Source organism: Fonsecaea pedrosoi, assembly GCF_000835455.1.
Source record: "Fonsecaea pedrosoi CBS 271.37 unplaced genomic scaffold supercont1.3, whole genome shotgun sequence".
Taxonomy (NCBI): Eukaryota; Fungi; Ascomycota; class Eurotiomycetes; order Chaetothyriales; family Herpotrichiellaceae; genus Fonsecaea; species Fonsecaea pedrosoi.
This window is the reverse complement of record NW_013550613.1, coordinates 231,761-250,356: the sequence shown is the minus strand read 5'-3', so window position 1 is coordinate 250,356 and position 18,596 is coordinate 231,761. Positions and strand designations below refer to the sequence as shown.

The window sequence follows — 18,596 nt, the reverse complement described above, 5'->3', positions numbered from 1 at the left end:
GCACCGTGGCCGCCGCTGCGATGTTGTCTGCCCTATTAGTACCTACTAGGGAGTAATTAGTAGTCAGCCGCCCTCTTCAGCGCATCCAACACAGCCGCAGCCGCACGTCCCTCTCTGCTTCTATCGCTGCATACCTCTTCTTCAGCTGTCTGTCCCATTCTCAAAACACCCCATTTCCCAAATCTTGCACATCCCAGCACTGCCACTACTGACTGCGAAGTTGGGTTCTCGTTGCCTCGTCGTACCATCATCGCCCCCAAGCCAGTGCTCTTTCCTTCGTCCAGCCATCGACTTGGTCTTGCCTTACCAATCCAAATCACCTCGTGTTGACTGCCGCCAAACAACAAAACTCCTTGCAACTATAACGAAACTACTCGGCTCCCTGTACTCGCTCTTTCCCTCGCTCTGCTCTTCAATGTCGATGTCATGAGCTCGCGCTTCAAGTCTCTAGGCTTCGGTTCCAAACGAAAGAGCAGCGCCAACATCCAATCCGCTTCGACCACTTCCACATCGGTCGCTTCACCCAACGGCTCCATCTCGAACGCCACGACTCCTCCCCCTCCTCAAAACTCCTCGCAAACCAGCCTGCCGCCCATGAATCCCAACCAGCCAGGCGCGCCTGGACGTCCTCCCAGCTACCAGTACAACACCGTCCAGGGACGTCCTCAGTCGCCAATGCCACCTGCTCAGAACCAGATGGCTCACCACCCTGCTCCCATCGATACCAGGGCCGGTGCTTATGTTGGCGGCGCTCCTCAGTTGGGTCCACCTCAACCCCCAGGGTATGGCGGTGCATACGGGCATCAGAATATCGGTCCACAACCGGGCATCCAACATATGGCTAATCAATACCCACCGGGTGCTCGTCCCGCAGAGGTTGAGGGCGCAGGGAGGAGCAAGGCCCAGCTGATTGTTGGCATCGATTTTGTAAGATTTGCACTGTTCAGGATAATTGTATCGCGTGGGTTACTGACTGGCTTCTTTCTTGCTTAGGGCACCACTTTCTCGGGTGTGGCATTCGCCTTCGCGACGAACACGGAAGCAAAAGAAGATATAATAACAGAATGGCCAGGTGCGGGCAATCAAACAAAACAAAAGGTGGGTCGGAGCAGACAGCTCGGCCAAAAACTTGTGGCGTAGGACTGACCAGAGTAGATTCCCACCGTTCTATACTATGACCAATATCAGAAAGTTGTCGGCTGGGGTCCAGACATTGCGGACGCCCTAGCTCCCACAGGCTATCCCAAACCAGGCGTGCAAAAAGTCGAATGGTTCAAACTGCAACTCATGCTTTCAGGCAACACTTACATCGACCCTATTAACCTGCCTCCTCTACCACCCGGGAAGTCCGAAATCGATGTGGCAGCTGATTATCTCTTCAAACTTCGGCAAGCCATGAGAGTCCAGCTGCAAAAGACATTGGGTGAGGTCTTTAACAGAGAAGAGCGGAATATCCGATACTTTCTAACCGTGCCCGCTATTTGGAACGATGCCGGCAAAGCAGCCACCAGGGCGGCAGCCATTCAAGCCGGATTCATTCGTGATGAGAACGACAACCGACTAACGCTCATTACCGAACCCGAAGCCGCAGCCATGTTCTGTTCCAAGACCGGCCTCCTCAACCTCAAGATTCATGATGCGGTCCTGATCGTAGATTGCGGCGGTGGCACCGTTGATCTGATTGCATATGAGGTCGAAGAAGAGACTCCCTTCACTGTTGCCGAATGTACGGCCGGAAGCGGCGACTCCTGCGGTTCTACTGCTCTCAACCGTAACTTTTCCAATATCTTGCGCGCAAAGATCAGGAAGATGAAGTTGCCTGATGGATCGAAAACCGCCGGCCGAGTATACGCCAAGTGCATTATGGACTTTGAAAACAGAATAAAGGCAGATTTCCGCAACAATGGTCAGAAATGGGCCGTCGATGTTGGTATCGAGGCTGAGTTCCCCGAAGCCGGCATTGAAGAGGGCTACATGACGTTCACCAATGAGGAAATCCTTCAATGCTTCGAACCCGTGGTCAACAGAATCCTGGAGCTTGTTCGCAACCAAATTATCGCTATCCAAGCGCAGAACAGATCGTTACAGAATGTTCTTGTGGTGGGTGGGTTTGGTGCATCCGAGTATCTCTTCCAGCAGATCAAGCTGCATGTTCCCCCACAGTTCCAATCTAAAGTCGTCAGACCCATGGATTCGGTGGCTGCGATTGTCAAAGGCGCCGTCACGGCAGGTATCACTGAGCGCGTCATCACCTCCCGCGTTGCGAGACGACATTATCTCATGGCGACCCTTCAGCCGTTCAAAGAAGGTCACCATCCTGAACAATATCGCGTGCCGAGCCTTGACGGCAAGGATCGGTGTAAATATACAAGACAGATCTTCGTTCAGAAGGGCGAGAGAGTCAAGATTGGTGAGCCGGTCAAAGTCTCGTTTTTCAGACAAGTCGCACCTGGGGCGACGTTGATGTACGAAGACATTCTTTATGCATGCGATGAGGATGTTTGGTAAGTTTCCTGCGTCGTCTTTGCCCTACTTCGTGGTGTCCAACTAACCGTATAATAGTCCTGAATATACCAAAGACCCACGCATCAAGGAAGTAGTCACTCTTACTTCGGATTTGTCAAGAAAGAACCTCGAAAAGGACTTTGAAAGAATGGATACTCCACAGGGCACATTCTACAGAGTGTACTTCGATATTTACCTGACATTGGATGGGTCCGAGTTTAATGCCGAATTGGTGTGTCAGGGTGAAGTGATGGGAAGATGCAGCGCAAGATTCAGATAAACCCGTGGATGGAAGTCTGGATATTCCCTGGACAACAAGGACGGTCTCAACTTCAAGAGTGGAAGCATGGCAATTGAGAGGAACGAAAAGAGAAAGGGGTGATTTAATGACTGGTAAGGTTGCAGACGACACATGAAGCAACGACAGCGCGGACAGAAAGAAGAGAGTTTGGGAATGTCCCAATATGGGCCAGGCTACACTTTGACGATTGTTGATGTGGACAAGATCACAGAGCAAGTACCACAAGCTTGAGGATGGCATGTCTTCTGAGGGTTGACGATGGTGTCGTGGCCACAATGACGTTGACACGACGTGAAGATTAAGCCGGGGAAAAAAGCCAGGAGTTGCATATTATCCATGAGCGAAAGGAATGACACTTTTTGGAGGACGCGAGATACAATAAACCAAATGGGTCGAATCAGATTTAACCTTTGAATCCAACGGGATGTTTTACTTCAAGAAGATGTGATATGCGGCAGAGAGCTCGGATAGAATTGCTGGATCCTCGATGACTCAATCCTGTCGATGCAGTCCTGTCCTCTTATCTCAACAACGGCCGGACGGATGGGTTGTCACACGACCTCCAGGCGCACCCTTGTCCCCGAGCTCCATAAGTTAAGAGGCAGGGTAAAGGTGACACTCCTCCTCTTTGCCTGTGTGTGTGTGGTGTCCGATCAATTCCACTACCACGGCCCTCTGTTCGGGTTGACCATCTCAAGATGGTGGAAATTCCTCGCTGCTGGATGAGTTGGGTATCTGTCCCTTCGGTGCGAAATTCCCCATCTAGCTCTTGAACATCGATCGCATACCAAAAAGGCGGTGCTCTGTGACTGTACAAGCAGAGATAAGGGGGCTTCGGAAAGGGAGGGTCAGTCTAGAAGGGCCTCGAGGATGTGTGCATCAGAGCTTCCTCGCGACCCAGTGACTGCACCGGTACCGGTTCTGTAGTAAGCTGTTCGGGTCCTGGACGTAGCCTGAATCTACAGGGAGGATCTCGTGGGAAAGCACCTCAAAGCCCAGGTGTGAAACGAGCTGAACGACTTCCTCGTCTGTGAGTTCGACGGACCCCGGTTCGCCGATGCCTTTGTCTTCCAGGTCGGGTTTGGGTTGGGTTTTGGTTCCAGCTTCAGCCGGTTGGCCGTCGTCGCCGTCTTCGTCTTCATCTGTATTCCCTCCGGGAACACGGTTGTCAAAGTGCCACAAGAGGGGCCCGATGTTGATCCACACACCATCAACCTTCAAGCAATTGCGAACTGTCTCGATATATCGAATGAGGTTTGGAGCCGTATCGATGAAGAATAAAGACACCAAACCATCGAACGTCTCCCTGGACTCTGGCGTTGAGTAGGAGAGAACGAAGTCTCCCGCGGTCATGTTCATTTCACCCACCGTTGAACCGGCAGCGAGCCGAGCAGAGAAGGCTTGACCAGGATGGATGTCTGGGATTGTGAAGCATCTGAGTTGATTTGCCCGAGATTCGACGTTGGTGAACGTATGTGCAAAGGGATAGATTGAGTACTGATCGGCCCTTTCGGTACTGTTGAGAATGAAATTGCTTGCGAATAATTGGTGATAGGAGATTTCATTGCCTGTCGCGTGGAAGCCTCGTAGAGCGAGTTCAAAGAGGACACGGCCGAGCCCGGCACCTGGCAAAAGGAGCGACGGAGGCTGACTCTCGGTTCGTGTCGTGGAGAGATGTGCGGCGAGGTCTGAGATTATCATGCTGAGGAGCGGTTCGACCTCGCGAGTGAAACCTTCGTGGGACCAATCTCTATAGAACTGACGGATGGTAGAGTGAGCTTTGGCCATGTCATTTGGTTTGGCCTTCCCTTGCCAGTTCATCTCGGAGTCTTTGGGTGGTTTTTCGGGGAGGGCGAATGCACTTAACCCCAGCAGAAAGATTTGCTCTGCTAAGTCGGCATTATGGTCTATCGCATCATCAACGGCACTCAGGGTGTCGCGGATGGAAAAGGGAGGAACGGCAAGCATTTGCCATTGAGCTGATGGGAGAGCGTAGAAATTCTGTCTCCTCCGATGGGTTGTGTTGAAGTGTGAGTTAATCCGGTACTGGCTTCAATCTAGGTCAGCTATATTCCAGGTTAGTTACGGGAAAAAGGGTATTGAAGAAGCCGAGAACAAACGAAGAGCCAGAACAGAAGCATAGATAACGCCTGAGAAGCTGGTTGTTCCTTTGCGTAAATGACACCTTGAACCTCGTCTTCATGAAGCTGCAACAGCCGGTCATCGAGACCAGTGCGAACAACGACCCAGCACATACGGCCTTGCCATCTGCGCACCTAAGGACTCGCTTGGAGCATCAAATGCTCTAGTCCACTTACCGGAAGGAATCCAGGGCAGCGAAAATGACTCGCCGTTCTTGAGGGTCAGCCAAAGGACCTGCGTCGTCAAACAGTGGGCTGGGTTGTGGTAAGGGGGCATCCTGGGTGTTTTGGACTGTAGCCATTCCTGGAGAGGTTCTGGCAGCGACGGGCGCAGTAGACTATTGCTGTTGAACAGAGCTTTGGGGAATGTTGACGGCTTACATTGCTACAGCAGAAAGACTGGAACTGCGCATTGGGGTTGAAGTCGCAGGCGGTGCCAAGCCAGATAACGATATTCACACGCGACTCTCCATCTCCCATTCTCTCAACTCTCAACTCTCAAATACAACTCAATCACTCACTCCTCGTTGTATTCAACTTCACACAAGCTGTGCTGCTGTCCCCCCGTGAAATGATCCCTCCCCTCAGTTACATTGCCGACCTGTTCGTCAATCTCTCTCATAGCTAAAACTCCAATTTCCAGCCCACCACCGTCGGGCCTTCAAGGCTCCCAAGCTGCCATGGAACCCTCCTTCAAACCTGTCCACATCTCATTCCCCGTGCCCCGGCACCCTCATCTCAACTTCCATGCACACCTGAGTTTCATAGGAAATTGCAGCATGGTCCTTTTGACCACCACCGACATTGGCCACACTGAGAGCGCTCTACCGCCCATGGGAAGTTTTGTCTACGCAATGCCTGCCGTACGTAAAATTGACGTGTTGAGGGTTTGTTACAGCCTCCTAATAGAGTTCTAGATTAGAGACGACCGGAATGTGATCAGCACGCCTCTCGCAACCTCGGGCTCCAACATTGACTATGCCACTAGAATGGCCAAGATACTTGCGCGGAAGATGAAACAGCCAGTGTATGTGGGCTGCAGCATGGATTTCTCTGGAACAACAGCCGAAGAGGAAATGGAAGGCTTCGCGGCCGTCGTCGATCAGATAATGGAGAGGTGGGACCCAAAATCTTGAACTGGCCCTGGTCCCTCACTTCCTCGTTGGGGTCAATGTTCTAGAAAGTTGTTAAAAAAGAGGTCCCCGACATGCAAGGATCGGTATCCTGAGCCCCTACGTGTCATTGGGTCGGGGACCAGACCTGGGCAAACAAATCGGTACAATTCCTTCCCGTCACTGGAATTCGGCACTTTAGAGCCTCATCGACCATCTGCACCATTGCAAGAACCTGGAACCTGTTACTAAAGGCCTCCTGCTGCACCAAGATCGTCGCTTAGGCCCCTCGGAACTTGTGTTCACTGAGAGAAACACCTCGAGATCGATCACCGCCCTTCGCCAATTTTCGGCAGGGTTGCCGGTTGCGAGGGAACCCTGGCGGCGATTCTGGCATCCCGGGGCATCTTTCCTGGTTAAGGTTGTTGATCGAAGCTTGGCCTCTGACAGGCAGCAAAATACCCTAGGAACTGGAGGCGGAGCACACCTGGTTGACACCACTCAGAACCCTGGAGATTGACGGCCCTCAACGTCAGTAGAAAACTAAATTGGCAATCATCGGACCAAAAGGTCATAGTTCTAACCCTCTCCACGGCGTCTTACATGTCAACTACCTTTTGCGACCTCTTTTCAGAGAGAGTCGAGCTAGAGAGTTGAGGAGGTATGCAGCAAAACGCCTCCCGCCCTACCCTCTGCCAGGGCTTGTCGCAAATGGTGCCTTGCAGCATCTTAACTTTCGGCGAGTCGCCGCGTCGTCTCCTCGCTGGGAACGACCATCTTTTACAGAGTTTCCCACCTTCCGACTCCCCATATATCTCAGAATCTAATCGTGCCCCCGCACCCAAGCAACTCAATAGCGACTCTTGACAGTGCCCCCAATGTGGGTGTATACAAACATCCTGCATCGACCAGGAAGTTCGAAGCGGTAGCTTCTTAGGATCGCCCAAACATGGGGTGTATCTGGGCTGGTCTGACGCGTTATCCAAATCACTTTAACTGAGTCATAGTGTTTGGGTCAGATGACGGGGGAGGAGACAATCCGCCGCTTGCTTGCTGCAGCTTGTCGATCCTCTCCCCCCATCCTCGGCGTAATGGGACCAGTCCTGGGCTGCCTGGGTATCCCTATGACAAATGCCACCAAAGGCCCTACTCGGAACACAAATCCAATAGCCACTTCGTGCCACTGCAACCATGGGCCAATAATCTCGTCGCGGACAATTATCATAACCAGGTCTCGAGCAGCATAAGGAATAGATCGGGCGATGTGGTAAAATTAAGATCTTTTCCTAACCATTCCAACACATGAGCAGCAGATTGGATCTACCAAATCCGGTCGCGCCTATGGAACCTTTGCACAGATTCAATCCAGTTGTGAAACTAGTTGGAGAATCTATTGAAGACCAAGGAAGGATGCAATGTCGCTCGTTGTCGCTTCGACTTTTCGAGTGCTGGCCGCCGCACCCATGAGGTTGCACCATATTTTCAAGATCCATACTTGTAATGCTGGGACTCTCTAAACACGATGTTTCACAGAGTAGACGGAAAGAGTGGTGGGTTTCCAAACAACTACTACTAGGGAATGGCGAGCATGTCTGATCCTAGGCTGCACGAATGCGGGACTGCGATGCCAGGGGAAATTCCCACCTTGTTGCATTGCTTGCGAGCTGCAAAGTCGATCCTGTTTGAGGGTCGTGTAGATCCGAGGGAGGCTAAGTTCCGTCCCAACGGCTTGCCAGCCGTCCTTGCAACCGACTGGATGGCGTATCTCCTTGCTCCCAAGCAACCCTGGTTTACTGGATCCCTGGCGTTTAATCTGAGTTCCAGGTCTCCTCAGAGCTGCACGCTAGTGCCAGAAACCAGTCTTCTGGAACTATTGGCCGTTTTCATCATTCTCTGGTTGTCTTCTGCGCCACCAAACCGAGGGGTGAGCGACAGTGGCTTGCGCGATCCTAAACAGAAGAGGAAAACGGTCGGGCTTTTGGATGGTCCTGCCCATCAATTTGGGCGAGGTCACCGCTGCACATCATTGCTCACACGGTAAAATATTTGGCGATATTACCCTACGGACTCTGTCCAATTCCGTTAGGGCTCGGGCCTAATTCTGCACGTCAATGGAAACAGACAAAGATGACGGGGTTGAACGCCACAAACACTTGGGACCAAGGATCAGCTCTCCATTATTCCCAACTTCTGGCAGCGCCACGACTCGAAAAGGTACTCCGTACCTGTGGATCCTCAGATCCTGTTTTCCGTAAGTGATCCGTTTCTCCTCTCACTTTTACTTAGTATCATGTCCTGCAAGGTGACTGGCCACCCCGTCCTTCGAGAAGAGACCAAAGTCGCCGTGAGGTTAACTACGGAGGTATCCTCACCCCACCTGGAATCTTGCATCTGCAACAGCTTGTTCTCGGGGGCTTTCGAATATGCAGCTTTAGCTTTCAACTAATTCGTCACGTCGCAGAGACGCGGGCACTAGAAGGAAAATGAGCACTGGATCAAGTCTTGTCATGGGGGAATCAACTTCGTAGTCAACAGAGATGAGGTTGACGACTCTGGGATTGGCCAATGTTCGGCTTTGGGGACTAAATCACTCCCAGCGAAGGGGCCCCCTGCTTTCGAACTACCAGAAGCCCCATGATCGACGACGCAGAGTCCACCCCTGGTTGATGGCTGGCTGGCTAAGGGTGACAGCTCGAGTTCGACTTCCCCCGACGTATCCCTGTCGCATTCTCACGTTTAGATTGTTCATCTGATTGATACCAGTCGGAAGAAATGGGGCAGAATGATCACACCCAGAAACGCAAAATTGGAAAGCCATGCAGCACTGGACGACAAGGCAGAAAGATACGAGTCGATCCATCCTCAGCCCCAGAAATCATGCGCTTCACGTGTGGACCACCAGTATGTTCCACTTTGGTCTTGTTTACCGCCCTGTGCGCCAAAGTCTCAGTATGAAGATTGAGCGTTTCAAAGAAGGAGGGAGGCTTTCAGAACATGTTGGCGCTCTCCTCTCCCCTTTCATATGGAACCACACACATGTAAGAGAAATGCTGCAAGTGGCCGGTGTTTTCTCCGTATGCCCGAACAAGCGCACTGGATCTTCACTCGAAAAATGTCTCGTTTGGTCTACAATCATGACCGAAATGGGGTGGTCGGATGTTTCAGGCACAGTGAAAGCCTTCTAGAACGAGTATTTCGCCGCAGATGAAGTTCAATAGATGAGCAGGGATCAGGGCCTGTGAATCAGAGCAGCTCGAACCGAGTCCGGATGAGGTACGTGGATCGCCCATTTGTTTCTGATCTGCCCTGCCTACACATACTCGTACATGGGGCCGCTTAGAGCTACCCAGCGACAGAAGCCAAAGGCCTATGATCGCCCTCGGTCCGCCTCCACAAGGGGCCCGCCACACAGGTAGTCAAGGGAGTCCGTCAATGTCAGCAACATGGGCGCCGTCACCACCGTCACCACCGTCATGATGGCTGAAGAACCGGTGATCTCGGTCGCAACCATTGATGCCACGAGTATGACACCATGGTCTTATCATAGGGGAGATAGCCTCCTGGGACTCCTCAACTCGGTCGAACTCGTTGCTTGAAAGGCCCAACTTGGCCTTTAGAGAAGATGTATCCAAATGTCTACTACGTATCATCTAGACGTCAAAGTTCCGGGATGTTCTCAGCCCAGACAATCCGAACTGTGGCTTGGTTATGGGTCAAACACTTGTCATGGGTCCTCCCGGGCCACGTCCTCGAACAGGGGAACTCTTTTCGAGAATGGCTCCAGTGGTGTTTTTGGCGCAAATCAACTAGGCGGCAAGCCGAATGCCGGTCATGCCTCATTCGGCTGTTGAGAACGTTGTGGCTAGCTTCTTTCACTTCGGCTGCTAGAACCGGGGAGGCTCCTAGGAGGCCCTAGCTTTTTCAGGGTTGCGCATCAATCCGAATCTGCTCCCACTCAGACGTGGTTTTTGGCTTTCCGCTGATGTGCCCCAGCATCAAGTCAAGGTCTGCGGTCAGAGGGCCCTCATCCACCTGTCTGGCTTGTTGGATCCTTGATCTTTTCCCAGTGGGACCCCTTCCATTTTTCTCTGGCACGCATCCCAACGCCACGCGCACCGGCAGTTCACCCTCGTGCGCCGCTCGTGGACCACCATCTCTCACACCCCTTAACGGGCCTTGAGCGGGCTAAGCTGCAGTGGTTCCCTTATCCCCTCCCCAATCTATACTTGTCCTTGCTTAGAGGTTTTGACGATCTGGCCCCAAATTTCGCTGGTTGCCGATCGACAGATCAGTGGGAAAAGGCGCATGGCCATCGCGAGACCACAGTCGCGCCCTCAAGACATCAGGTTCCCTCTGTCCGTTGGCAGCCCTCTCTACCTACTTGTCCTAGCCACAATTTCGGCAGACCTGACCTGACGGAGAAAGTGGCGACCACTCGCTTCGCAGTAACTCGCCATCCCTCAGTGGACCAGTAGGCCAAGGTCGGACATTTTTACCTTGTCTCCATTCCTGCATCTCGCTTCTGTCGTTGCAGTAACCTGTCGAAGAACAAAAGACGCCTGATCGGGGTCTCCATTGAATCGAGAGAGAAAGAGCGCCTCTTTGTTTGTTTGTTATGGATTGACGGTCCTGCACGCTGCTGTTGCTTCTGGATGCGGGTACGGAAAGTGGCGGGCATGTCTCGAAATCCAACGAGAGATCTCGGATTTGAGTAGATGACATAAAGCACTGCCCCCGGACACCTGCGATGCCTGGCGACTGTCGATGCGACTTGAGACCATGAACGAGTCTTTGCCGGTCTGCGAATCAACGTCTGCCCACCCCTCAGGACCATATATCACCGCCCATGGGCTGGATCCAACGCCACATCCAAGGCCCGCGCCGCCGCGGCATCCTGGAACCGGATTGTTTGTGTCAGGACCGCCGATGATGTCGACCTTCTATGGTCCTCACGACATGGGACCCCTCTCTCCGAATGAAGGAGTGTATCGCACGGGGGACAATTTACGGCCAGGCAGTGGAACGGCGAGCACCCCATCTCCTGGTCAGATTTCCGCGATGATGATGCACAATCCGAAAAGAGCATACAGACAAAGAAGAAAAGACCCGAGCTGTGATGCATGCCGGGAGCGCAAGGTCAAGGTCAGTGGAAACCCGAAGCCATCCCTGTTGTCGTTACGCTGATAGCGTGCCCAAGTGTGATGCGACTGAGACGTCGAGTTGTACCGAGTGTTCGAGTCGCAACGTCCGTTGCCAATTTACCAAGGACACAAACCGGCGCATGTCTTCGATCAAGTGAGTCTTTTGGCCTGATCTAGATGTCCCATGGCACAGTTTCTGATCATCTCAGGCTCGTACAGGACCTGGAGCGACAACTATTGGAAGCCCGACAGCAGCTCGAGCGCTATCATTCGGTCGAGCGCAACTCTGATCTCTCCAGTGACCTCCGGCCCGAATCTGCCTCCGCGGTCTTCGCCGAGTTTCCGTCGATTGGCAAATCGCCACGGAGGATGTTGAAAGCAAGAGCACCTCAGGATCTCACAAATGCCAGAACGCAGTTGAATGATGTTGGTCGCGGATTGTTGAAACCCCCCGTCACGGGTATCCAGCCTCGATCGCATACCACACAAACTCGAATTTCGGACCTGCAGGGTTTGCCTTCGCAAGCCGTGGCCGAAAATCTACTCCACTACTACCATGAATACATCCACCGTCTATTCCCCGTCCTCTACTGGCCCAAGTTTCAGCGCAACTTTGCGGCAGCACTGGAACGAGGCAATGTGCAATTACTCCCCACCGACTGGATTGCCACTCTATACGCCGTACTCGCATGCGGTGCCCTGGCGACGCATGACCGGGCGCGGGTGCCAGAGGCGCAGGAATACCTGACCAGGGCAATATCTACCATCAATTTCTGGGAAGATGATGTGTCTACAAATCAGGCCATTGTAGCATTTCTTGCAAGCATTGCGCTGGTCGAGATGAACCGGAAATCGGCCAGTTGGATATGGCTCGGCTCTGCAATCCGCATTGTTCAGGATCTCGGGTTGCACGTCCAAGGGGGTCAATGGTCACCGATTGAGGGCGAAATGCGCAAGCGCATATGGTATTCGTTCTACGTCTGGGACCGGTAAGCCTCTGATCATTTTGGTATGGTTTTCTTCTTCTCTACTAACCAAGGGACAGGATCCTTGCTCTCGAACTCGGAAAGCCGATGCTGATCAACGACGACGAGTGCGACACCGAGTATCCTGAAGTCCTCGACGAAGAGCGCGTCATGTCCGACCATACGCATACTCCGCTGGCTCCTAAATTACTGCTGGCCCATGTCCACATAGCACGGCTGATGGCGCCCCTAGCGAAGACTTTTCGTTCTCTCTGCATCACCAGTGAGACGCTGGCCAAGTTTGAGAGTCACCTGGGGGAGTGTCTGGTTTTGTTTCCCCGGCCACTACACCTCTCTTCGACCGCTCCTCTGGATCCATGTATCATGGCTCCTCTAATCACTTTTCAAAATACACGATTAATGCTCCATCGCCATAATTTGTCCCCATCATGCTCATCCGAGCAAAGAGCTCAAGCCATTGAGCAGTGTCTTCATGCTTGTCGCGATACCGCAACCATTCTGTCCCGGTGCATGATCCCACACGTTCAGTCGCATGAATGGGAGCAGCGGTTTGTTCTCTCTGCAACCACCATGCTGTGCACCCATTTTTGGCGGTGCATGCTCTTCTTGCTGTTCCGACAAGTGTATGACAGTTTTTTCCTCATCTTGAGAGCGGCCGCTACGATCAATGACGCCCGAAGCATCAACATCTGCTGCGGGAGACACTTGTCTTTCTTCGTGCGATGTCTGATTGAGAGGATCGAACAGCCCAGCAGCATGGACATTGACCATGATGAGGAATTGCTGGTCTACCTCTCTGCAGATCTACAGGCCAGTACCAATAGCTGGGTATGGGGCAACGCCGAGACAGGCACGCACCTCAGTCGTCGTCAAAAGCACGGTAGACCCAGGCACCAGTTCATTGAGCATGACCCTCACTCATCGGGGGCTCAGTCGCCGTCGTGGGACAATATGTTGTCTGAGGAAGAGCAACACGACTGGGGCGGTTGGCAACATATTGAGCAATCGGCTCGATATCTCCAACAGCTTTCCGAGAGACAGCACTACCCACAAAATCCAAACCAAATCCCGCCTCAACCACCACCTCCTTCTTTGCCTGTGTCCCCTCTGCCCAACGGACCAGGCCCGGGAACATCAGGCCCAACCCTGCCCCCAATCGGCAGCAGCAGCTCGACCCAAACGACCCCAGACCCGAACCGAGCGCGAATGACCATTGCGAATATCATCTAGCCAGAAAGAAAGGATTTACGCATTTTCAATGCGACAAGAGTTGAAATGGTTATTTTTTCTTTTTTTTTTGTTTCTCCGTGGGGAAAAGGAAATGATGAATTTGACGTTAAAACACAGAATATGACACATGGCTCTTTTTTTTTGTTACCCTCATTACCGAGTACTCTCCCTGGGTCACTACTACCTACCTACCTCCATCCATCCATCCATCCATCCATGCATGAGTCATATCATATGTATTTAGAATCTCTCTCTTGTACATGTGCGGGTAAATATGTACGAGGGCTACACGAATCACTACCATCAAAAAGATACCCCCCCCCTTAGCAATCACTTGCGAAATATACATCTATACCCAGTATCCTAAGTAAAGTGTGTTATCTGTTGTTGGTTCTTTGGTCAAGTCGATTCAAGTCAAGTCCGTGCGTGTTTGGGTCTCAATAATCGAGAGACATGAATGAAATACTCAGAGGACGATACCAGGGTAAACACTCACGAACCTTGAAAAAAAGAAAAGGAAATGAAAGGGGAGGGAGGGAAAGGAGACATGAAACAAGGGGTTCCCCCAAGGGGATGATGGATCAACAACAATAAACAAACACAAAAGTAAACAAAGTAAACAAAAGGATAGACAACCTCGTACGAAACCCCTGGACCGAGAACATTACTACAACGAGTAGGACCGAGTCTTGCAATATGTATGTATACTAAGAGCATACACGACACAACATACGAGGTAAATCAGCACTTACGAGTACCACCTCGTAGAAGTAGTTCCTTTGTCGGTTGTACTTGTATACACATTTTACATGGTTGTAGAAGGTTTTGACAGGCGCAGCCTCACTAACTGGGTAATTAGTTCACAACCCATGACGTGGACTGTACAGGGTAAGGACTACTCGTGGAGATCTGCTGGGATAGACTTGTAACGTAGGTATGTAGGTACTATAGGCATTTTGCTTCACTCGACCATCCCGTGTAGAACCGAAATGAATAGTCAATCTGTCATTTCCATATATCCTCTTTTTTCAACATCTCTCTCTCACACCCACTGGCTTTAAACGCGGTGTGACATGACAAGATGGATTTCTTTTTTGCTCGGCGACGTTGAATAACTTCAACAACATGGATAGAGAGAGAGTCCGATGGATGGAGAGCTAGGAGGAGGAGGAGGAGGAGGTCAGATCTCAGGTAAGAAGATCAAACCCCATAGCCCTCCTACCGGCGTCGCCGCCCAACAGGCCCTTTTCACCCAGGAACAACTGAAAGCCCCTCTCACCGGGCCCCCTCCGAAAATCCTCGGGCGGAAGACCGTTCAGAAAGTCCTCGAGCTGCCGCTTGATGTATCGCTTGTTCTCGTCGGTGCTGGGCGTGGCGGCGATGTAAGCGACGCTGGCGTCGTGGTCGCCGTTGTGCTCCACCTCGACCGCGTGGCACATGTCGGCGTGCCACCACACCGTGTCGCCGGCTTCCATGCGCGGGATCCCCACCATGCACTCGCGGATGCGCAGGTGCGGGTGCGACGTCGGGCTCAGCAGCTGGCTGTCACTCCGGAATGTGCCGGGGAACCACGGGCTGTCGGGATCAAATGTCCACTTGGTCGCGTCCATCATGTCCTCCTCTCTGTCAGAGTCTGGCGGTTGGAAGAACGGCCGCAGCATCAGGTACGCGATCGTCCACTTGACGTTGGGGTACAGCATCAGGCTGCCCTCCCCGAGCCCGGCTGAAGTCAGCGCCGTCCACCCCTGGAAGCTCCGAAAGACCCGCGAGTGGGCGCCGCCAGCGAACATGGCTTGGTTGGCCGCCTTGCGCGCCGTCAAGTCGTAGTTGTCCAGTGCTTCGGGGTTCCCAGAGAAGACAGCCGCGTAGACGGACTGATATGTGGGATCGGCCCATCGACAAAGACTGCCTGCGTCGATATGAGGACCGAGACCGCGGAACGGGATCCCTGGTGGTCGAATGCGCACTGCGTCGGCGTAGGACAGCGGCGCTGGAGAATAGGTTCCGTCCTGGTCGTGCCACCACGAATTGAGCTCCTCACTGAGTTTGAGCTGGTTGGGATGTGACCTTGCGGCTATTTGTGTAGGCGAGTAGTACACATTGAGGATGAAGGGCGTCTCCTTGGGCCAGCCTGGAGATCCATCAGCCATGCACACGAAGGTGATCATCCGTTCATGGTCCAGTAGGTATATATCTGGTGCTTTCAGATGGGATACGTACCTCCAATCTGCGACCGATTAGCCGCAACATACTCCTTCAGGTCCGTGAACCATTTGTCTGCTTCCTCGCGGGTGAAGACATTCCGGACAACAAAGCATCCGACATCTTTCAGAGTCTGCTTCTTCTCGGGCGTCAGGTCGAATACCTCGTCGAACTGGACCTCAGGGATGACCGCGGTGCCCTGGTCGGCGATGCAGCTGGTGACTGATTCGAGCTCCTTGCAGACCTTGAGCCAGCTCTTGACGATGTTGTCCTTGCCGTACTTGTCAACAATGGCTTTCTTGTATCCCACCAGGTCATCGCCAGGCTCTCCTTTGGCCGCCGTGAACTCGGGCCAGTCCGGCCAACTCAATAGTTTTCCTGGCATTTTGCTTTTTTTGGGCGGTTTTTTTGTCTGGGTATTATCCTGTGTTCCTACGACTCCCGTATCGTCTTTTCCCCTTCTTTCCTGCGTCCAAGATCCCCAAGATTAATAGTCCAAGATAACCACTTGACCAGGACACAACACGCGTTCCTCGGACATGTACGCCCACACGGGACAGCACAGGGTTCGAGACTCAATAGACCTCCAGGATGTACTTCTCCAGGGCGACACTCAACCTGCACTTGGTCAGTGTGAGATTTCCGTCAATCCGTTCACGCGGAAACCTTCACTCACCGACCAGGGCTCATCCAGCGGGAGACTGTGCTACCATATCCGTTGCTTCGACACCATCAGGCGGACATTGCCGTTCTGACTGCTCCACGGCAATCGAGCCAAGGGGCATGCCGAGGGTCAACATGCCAGCCTCGTCCCGTACCACGACTTGGAACGTCCTTCTCCAGATAACGCAAACCCAAAACAACGGGATGACAGGGCCAAAGCCAGGCCTCCAGGCGGTTTGAGAGGAAGATTCGCCGCACTATCCGTCCCACACGGGCGGGTTCCTCCTCCTCCATGTCTTCACCAAAGCTTAGCATCTGCGATAACGGGTGGTTAAGCACCTGGTGTGGCGGGCTCAAGCATTCGCAAGCCATGTGCCGTCTCTATCCCAGGCAGAGATATGAAATATGCATATATAATGGAGCGGGTCCTCGGTCATCAACAGACACAACACAGATAACGACGTCGGCCTCTCAACAAGAGACAACAGTCCTCGCAAACAAGTTCCTGATCCTCAAGTCACAATGTCGCCAATGCCTTGGGAACTCCCGGCATGGGTGCCTCGCCGATCGTGGCTCGCCTGCACTATCCTGGTCCTCACATCGTGTGTGACATCCACGGTGAGTACATACCTGGATTGTAGACTTGGTGCAGTCCAGCACTATGTAATCAACCATAGACTGACACAGGCGGCGCCCCAGACTCTCGGCTTTGATGGTTCCATGATGAATGGACTCAACATCCTCCCCTCGTACACCGACTACTTCACCTTGACCACGGCCACTTTGGCGCTCAACACGGCGTCAGTGTGGATGGGCAGCGCAATAGCAGGCATCGGGTACGCGAAAGTCCCCGACTGGGTCGGTCGCAAGTGGGCGCTGTTCTTCGGTGCCGTCTCCACCATTGTCGGTGTCGTCCTCCAGACGGCTGCTCAGAATATTGCCATGTTTGTGATCGCGAGGATCATCATCGGCTTCGGTACTGGCGCCTCGTCCATCGCTGCGCCTGTGTACTTGTCGGAGACCGTCCCTGTAAAGCTGCGAGCTGTCTCGTTGGCCCTTCTGTATGACTTTTGGTATGTTGGTAAGTCATCGTTCGCCTCCTGTCTCTCATCAGTGACTGGGACAATGGATGATCTGACGAACATACAGGCGGTCTGATCGCCGCGGGCGTCACCTACGGCACCGCAAAGATGGATTCCACCTGGGCCTGGCGTCTTCCGTCGGCGCTGCAAGGCCTCTTCAGTGTTCTCTGCATCGTCCTGATTCCTTTCACGCCAGAGTCGCCTCGCTGGCTGCAAGACCAGGGCCGCGGCGAAGAAGCTCTTCTGGCATTGGCCCAGACCCATTCAAACGGGAATATCGATGATCCAGCTGTAACTGTTCAGTTCCGCCAGATCGCAGACACCCTGGCATACGAAAAGTCTTTGGAGAAACCTTCTTTCGTGAAACAGTTCGCCAACAGCTCATCCACACGCAGGCGCATCTTCTTGGTCTGCACCGTCGCCGTCTTCTCCATGCTCTCCGGAAACAACATCATCTCATATTATTTCGGGACCATGCTCACGCAGGCCGGAGTCACCGACTCGACCACACAGCTGGAGATCAACATCATTCTCAACGCATGGTGTCTGGTGGTTTCCCTCGTGGGCACTGCCATGGCTGACAGGTTGGGTCGCAAGGCTCTGGCCGCCATTTCCACAGCGCTGTTGACCATCTTCATCTTCCTTGTGGGCGGGCTGACCAAAGTGTATGGCAACTCAACGAACAACTCCGGTATCTATGGGACAGTCGCCACAATCTTCCTCTTCCAGGGCGCGTACAGTTTTGGCTGGACCCCTCTTACTGTCCTCTACCCTCCGGAAGTCCTCAACTACGGCCTCCGCTCGCTCGGTATGGGGATTTACACTTTTCTCGTAAACGGTGTGGGTTTAATGGTGACCTTTTCCTTTCCCTTTGCGCTCCAAGCTATTGGATGGAAGACGTACATGATCAACGGAGCGTGGGACGTTCTTGAGCTGGTGGTGGTCTTGGTGTTCTGGGTCGAGACCAGTGGCCGGACGCTGGAGGAGATTGATGAGAATCTGGACGGAGAGGTCCACAGCGAGGCGCCCAAACTGAGGGCCATCATGGGCGTGGCGCCAGAAGATAGAGAAGGAATTGTGGATGCTTTGGCTTTGGGAAAGGACAAGAAGATGGAGATCCTGGGTGAAGTGACAGAGGTGGCTAAGGAGTAAGACTCCGTGTCGGGCTCGACTCGCTCTGTCTCGGCCATACTCTGGATCACGCATGTGCTAGAGCGTGCCTATCGATGCGGT

At 53.0% G+C, this 18,596-nt stretch overlaps 6 protein-coding genes across 6 annotated transcripts; 4 read left to right on the top strand and 2 right to left on the bottom strand.

The window, feature by feature from the left end:
* Positions 1 to 426: 426 nt before the first annotated feature.
* Z517_03957 (uncharacterized protein) lies at positions 427 to 2,785 on the top strand (the record flags this gene model as incomplete). The annotated part of the gene is made up of 4 exons (XM_013429288.1): positions 427 to 927; positions 994 to 1,098; positions 1,156 to 2,504; positions 2,563 to 2,785. The coding sequence occupies 4 exons, from the start codon at positions 427 to 429 to the stop codon at positions 2,783 to 2,785; spliced, it is 2,178 nt and encodes a 725-aa protein (XP_013284742.1).
* A 900-nt stretch (positions 2,786 to 3,685) lies between these two features.
* Z517_03956 (uncharacterized protein) lies at positions 3,686 to 5,249 on the bottom strand (the record flags this gene model as incomplete). Its single annotated transcript, XM_013429287.1, has 3 exons — positions 3,686 to 4,852; positions 4,927 to 5,074; positions 5,125 to 5,249. The coding sequence occupies 3 exons, from the start codon at positions 5,247 to 5,249 to the stop codon at positions 3,686 to 3,688; spliced, it is 1,440 nt and encodes a 479-aa protein (XP_013284741.1).
* Positions 5,250 to 5,627: 378 nt separating this feature from the next.
* Z517_03955 (uncharacterized protein) lies at positions 5,628 to 6,083 on the top strand (the record flags this gene model as incomplete). The annotated part of the gene is made up of 2 exons (XM_013429286.1): positions 5,628 to 5,810; positions 5,865 to 6,083. The coding sequence occupies 2 exons, from the start codon at positions 5,628 to 5,630 to the stop codon at positions 6,081 to 6,083; spliced, it is 402 nt and encodes a 133-aa protein (XP_013284740.1).
* Positions 6,084 to 10,988: 4,905 nt separating this feature from the next.
* Positions 10,989 to 13,416, top strand: Z517_03954 (uncharacterized protein; the record flags this gene model as incomplete). The annotated part of the gene is made up of 4 exons (XM_013429285.1): positions 10,989 to 11,201; positions 11,257 to 11,354; positions 11,410 to 12,189; positions 12,246 to 13,416. The coding sequence occupies 4 exons, from the start codon at positions 10,989 to 10,991 to the stop codon at positions 13,414 to 13,416; spliced, it is 2,262 nt and encodes a 753-aa protein (XP_013284739.1).
* A 1,187-nt stretch (positions 13,417 to 14,603) lies between these two features.
* Positions 14,604 to 16,003, bottom strand: Z517_03953 (uncharacterized protein; the record flags this gene model as incomplete). The annotated part of the gene is made up of 2 exons (XM_013429284.1): positions 14,604 to 15,547; positions 15,637 to 16,003. 2 exons carry the CDS (start codon positions 16,001 to 16,003, stop codon positions 14,604 to 14,606), a joined length of 1,311 nt encoding a protein of 436 aa, XP_013284738.1.
* An 800-nt stretch (positions 16,004 to 16,803) lies between these two features.
* On the top strand, positions 16,804 to 18,515 carry Z517_03952 (uncharacterized protein; the record flags this gene model as incomplete). The annotated part of the gene is made up of 3 exons (XM_013429283.1): positions 16,804 to 16,899; positions 16,981 to 17,362; positions 17,431 to 18,515. 3 exons carry the CDS (start codon positions 16,804 to 16,806, stop codon positions 18,513 to 18,515), a joined length of 1,563 nt encoding a protein of 520 aa, XP_013284737.1.
* Between the last annotated feature and the right edge of the window lie 81 nt (positions 18,516 to 18,596).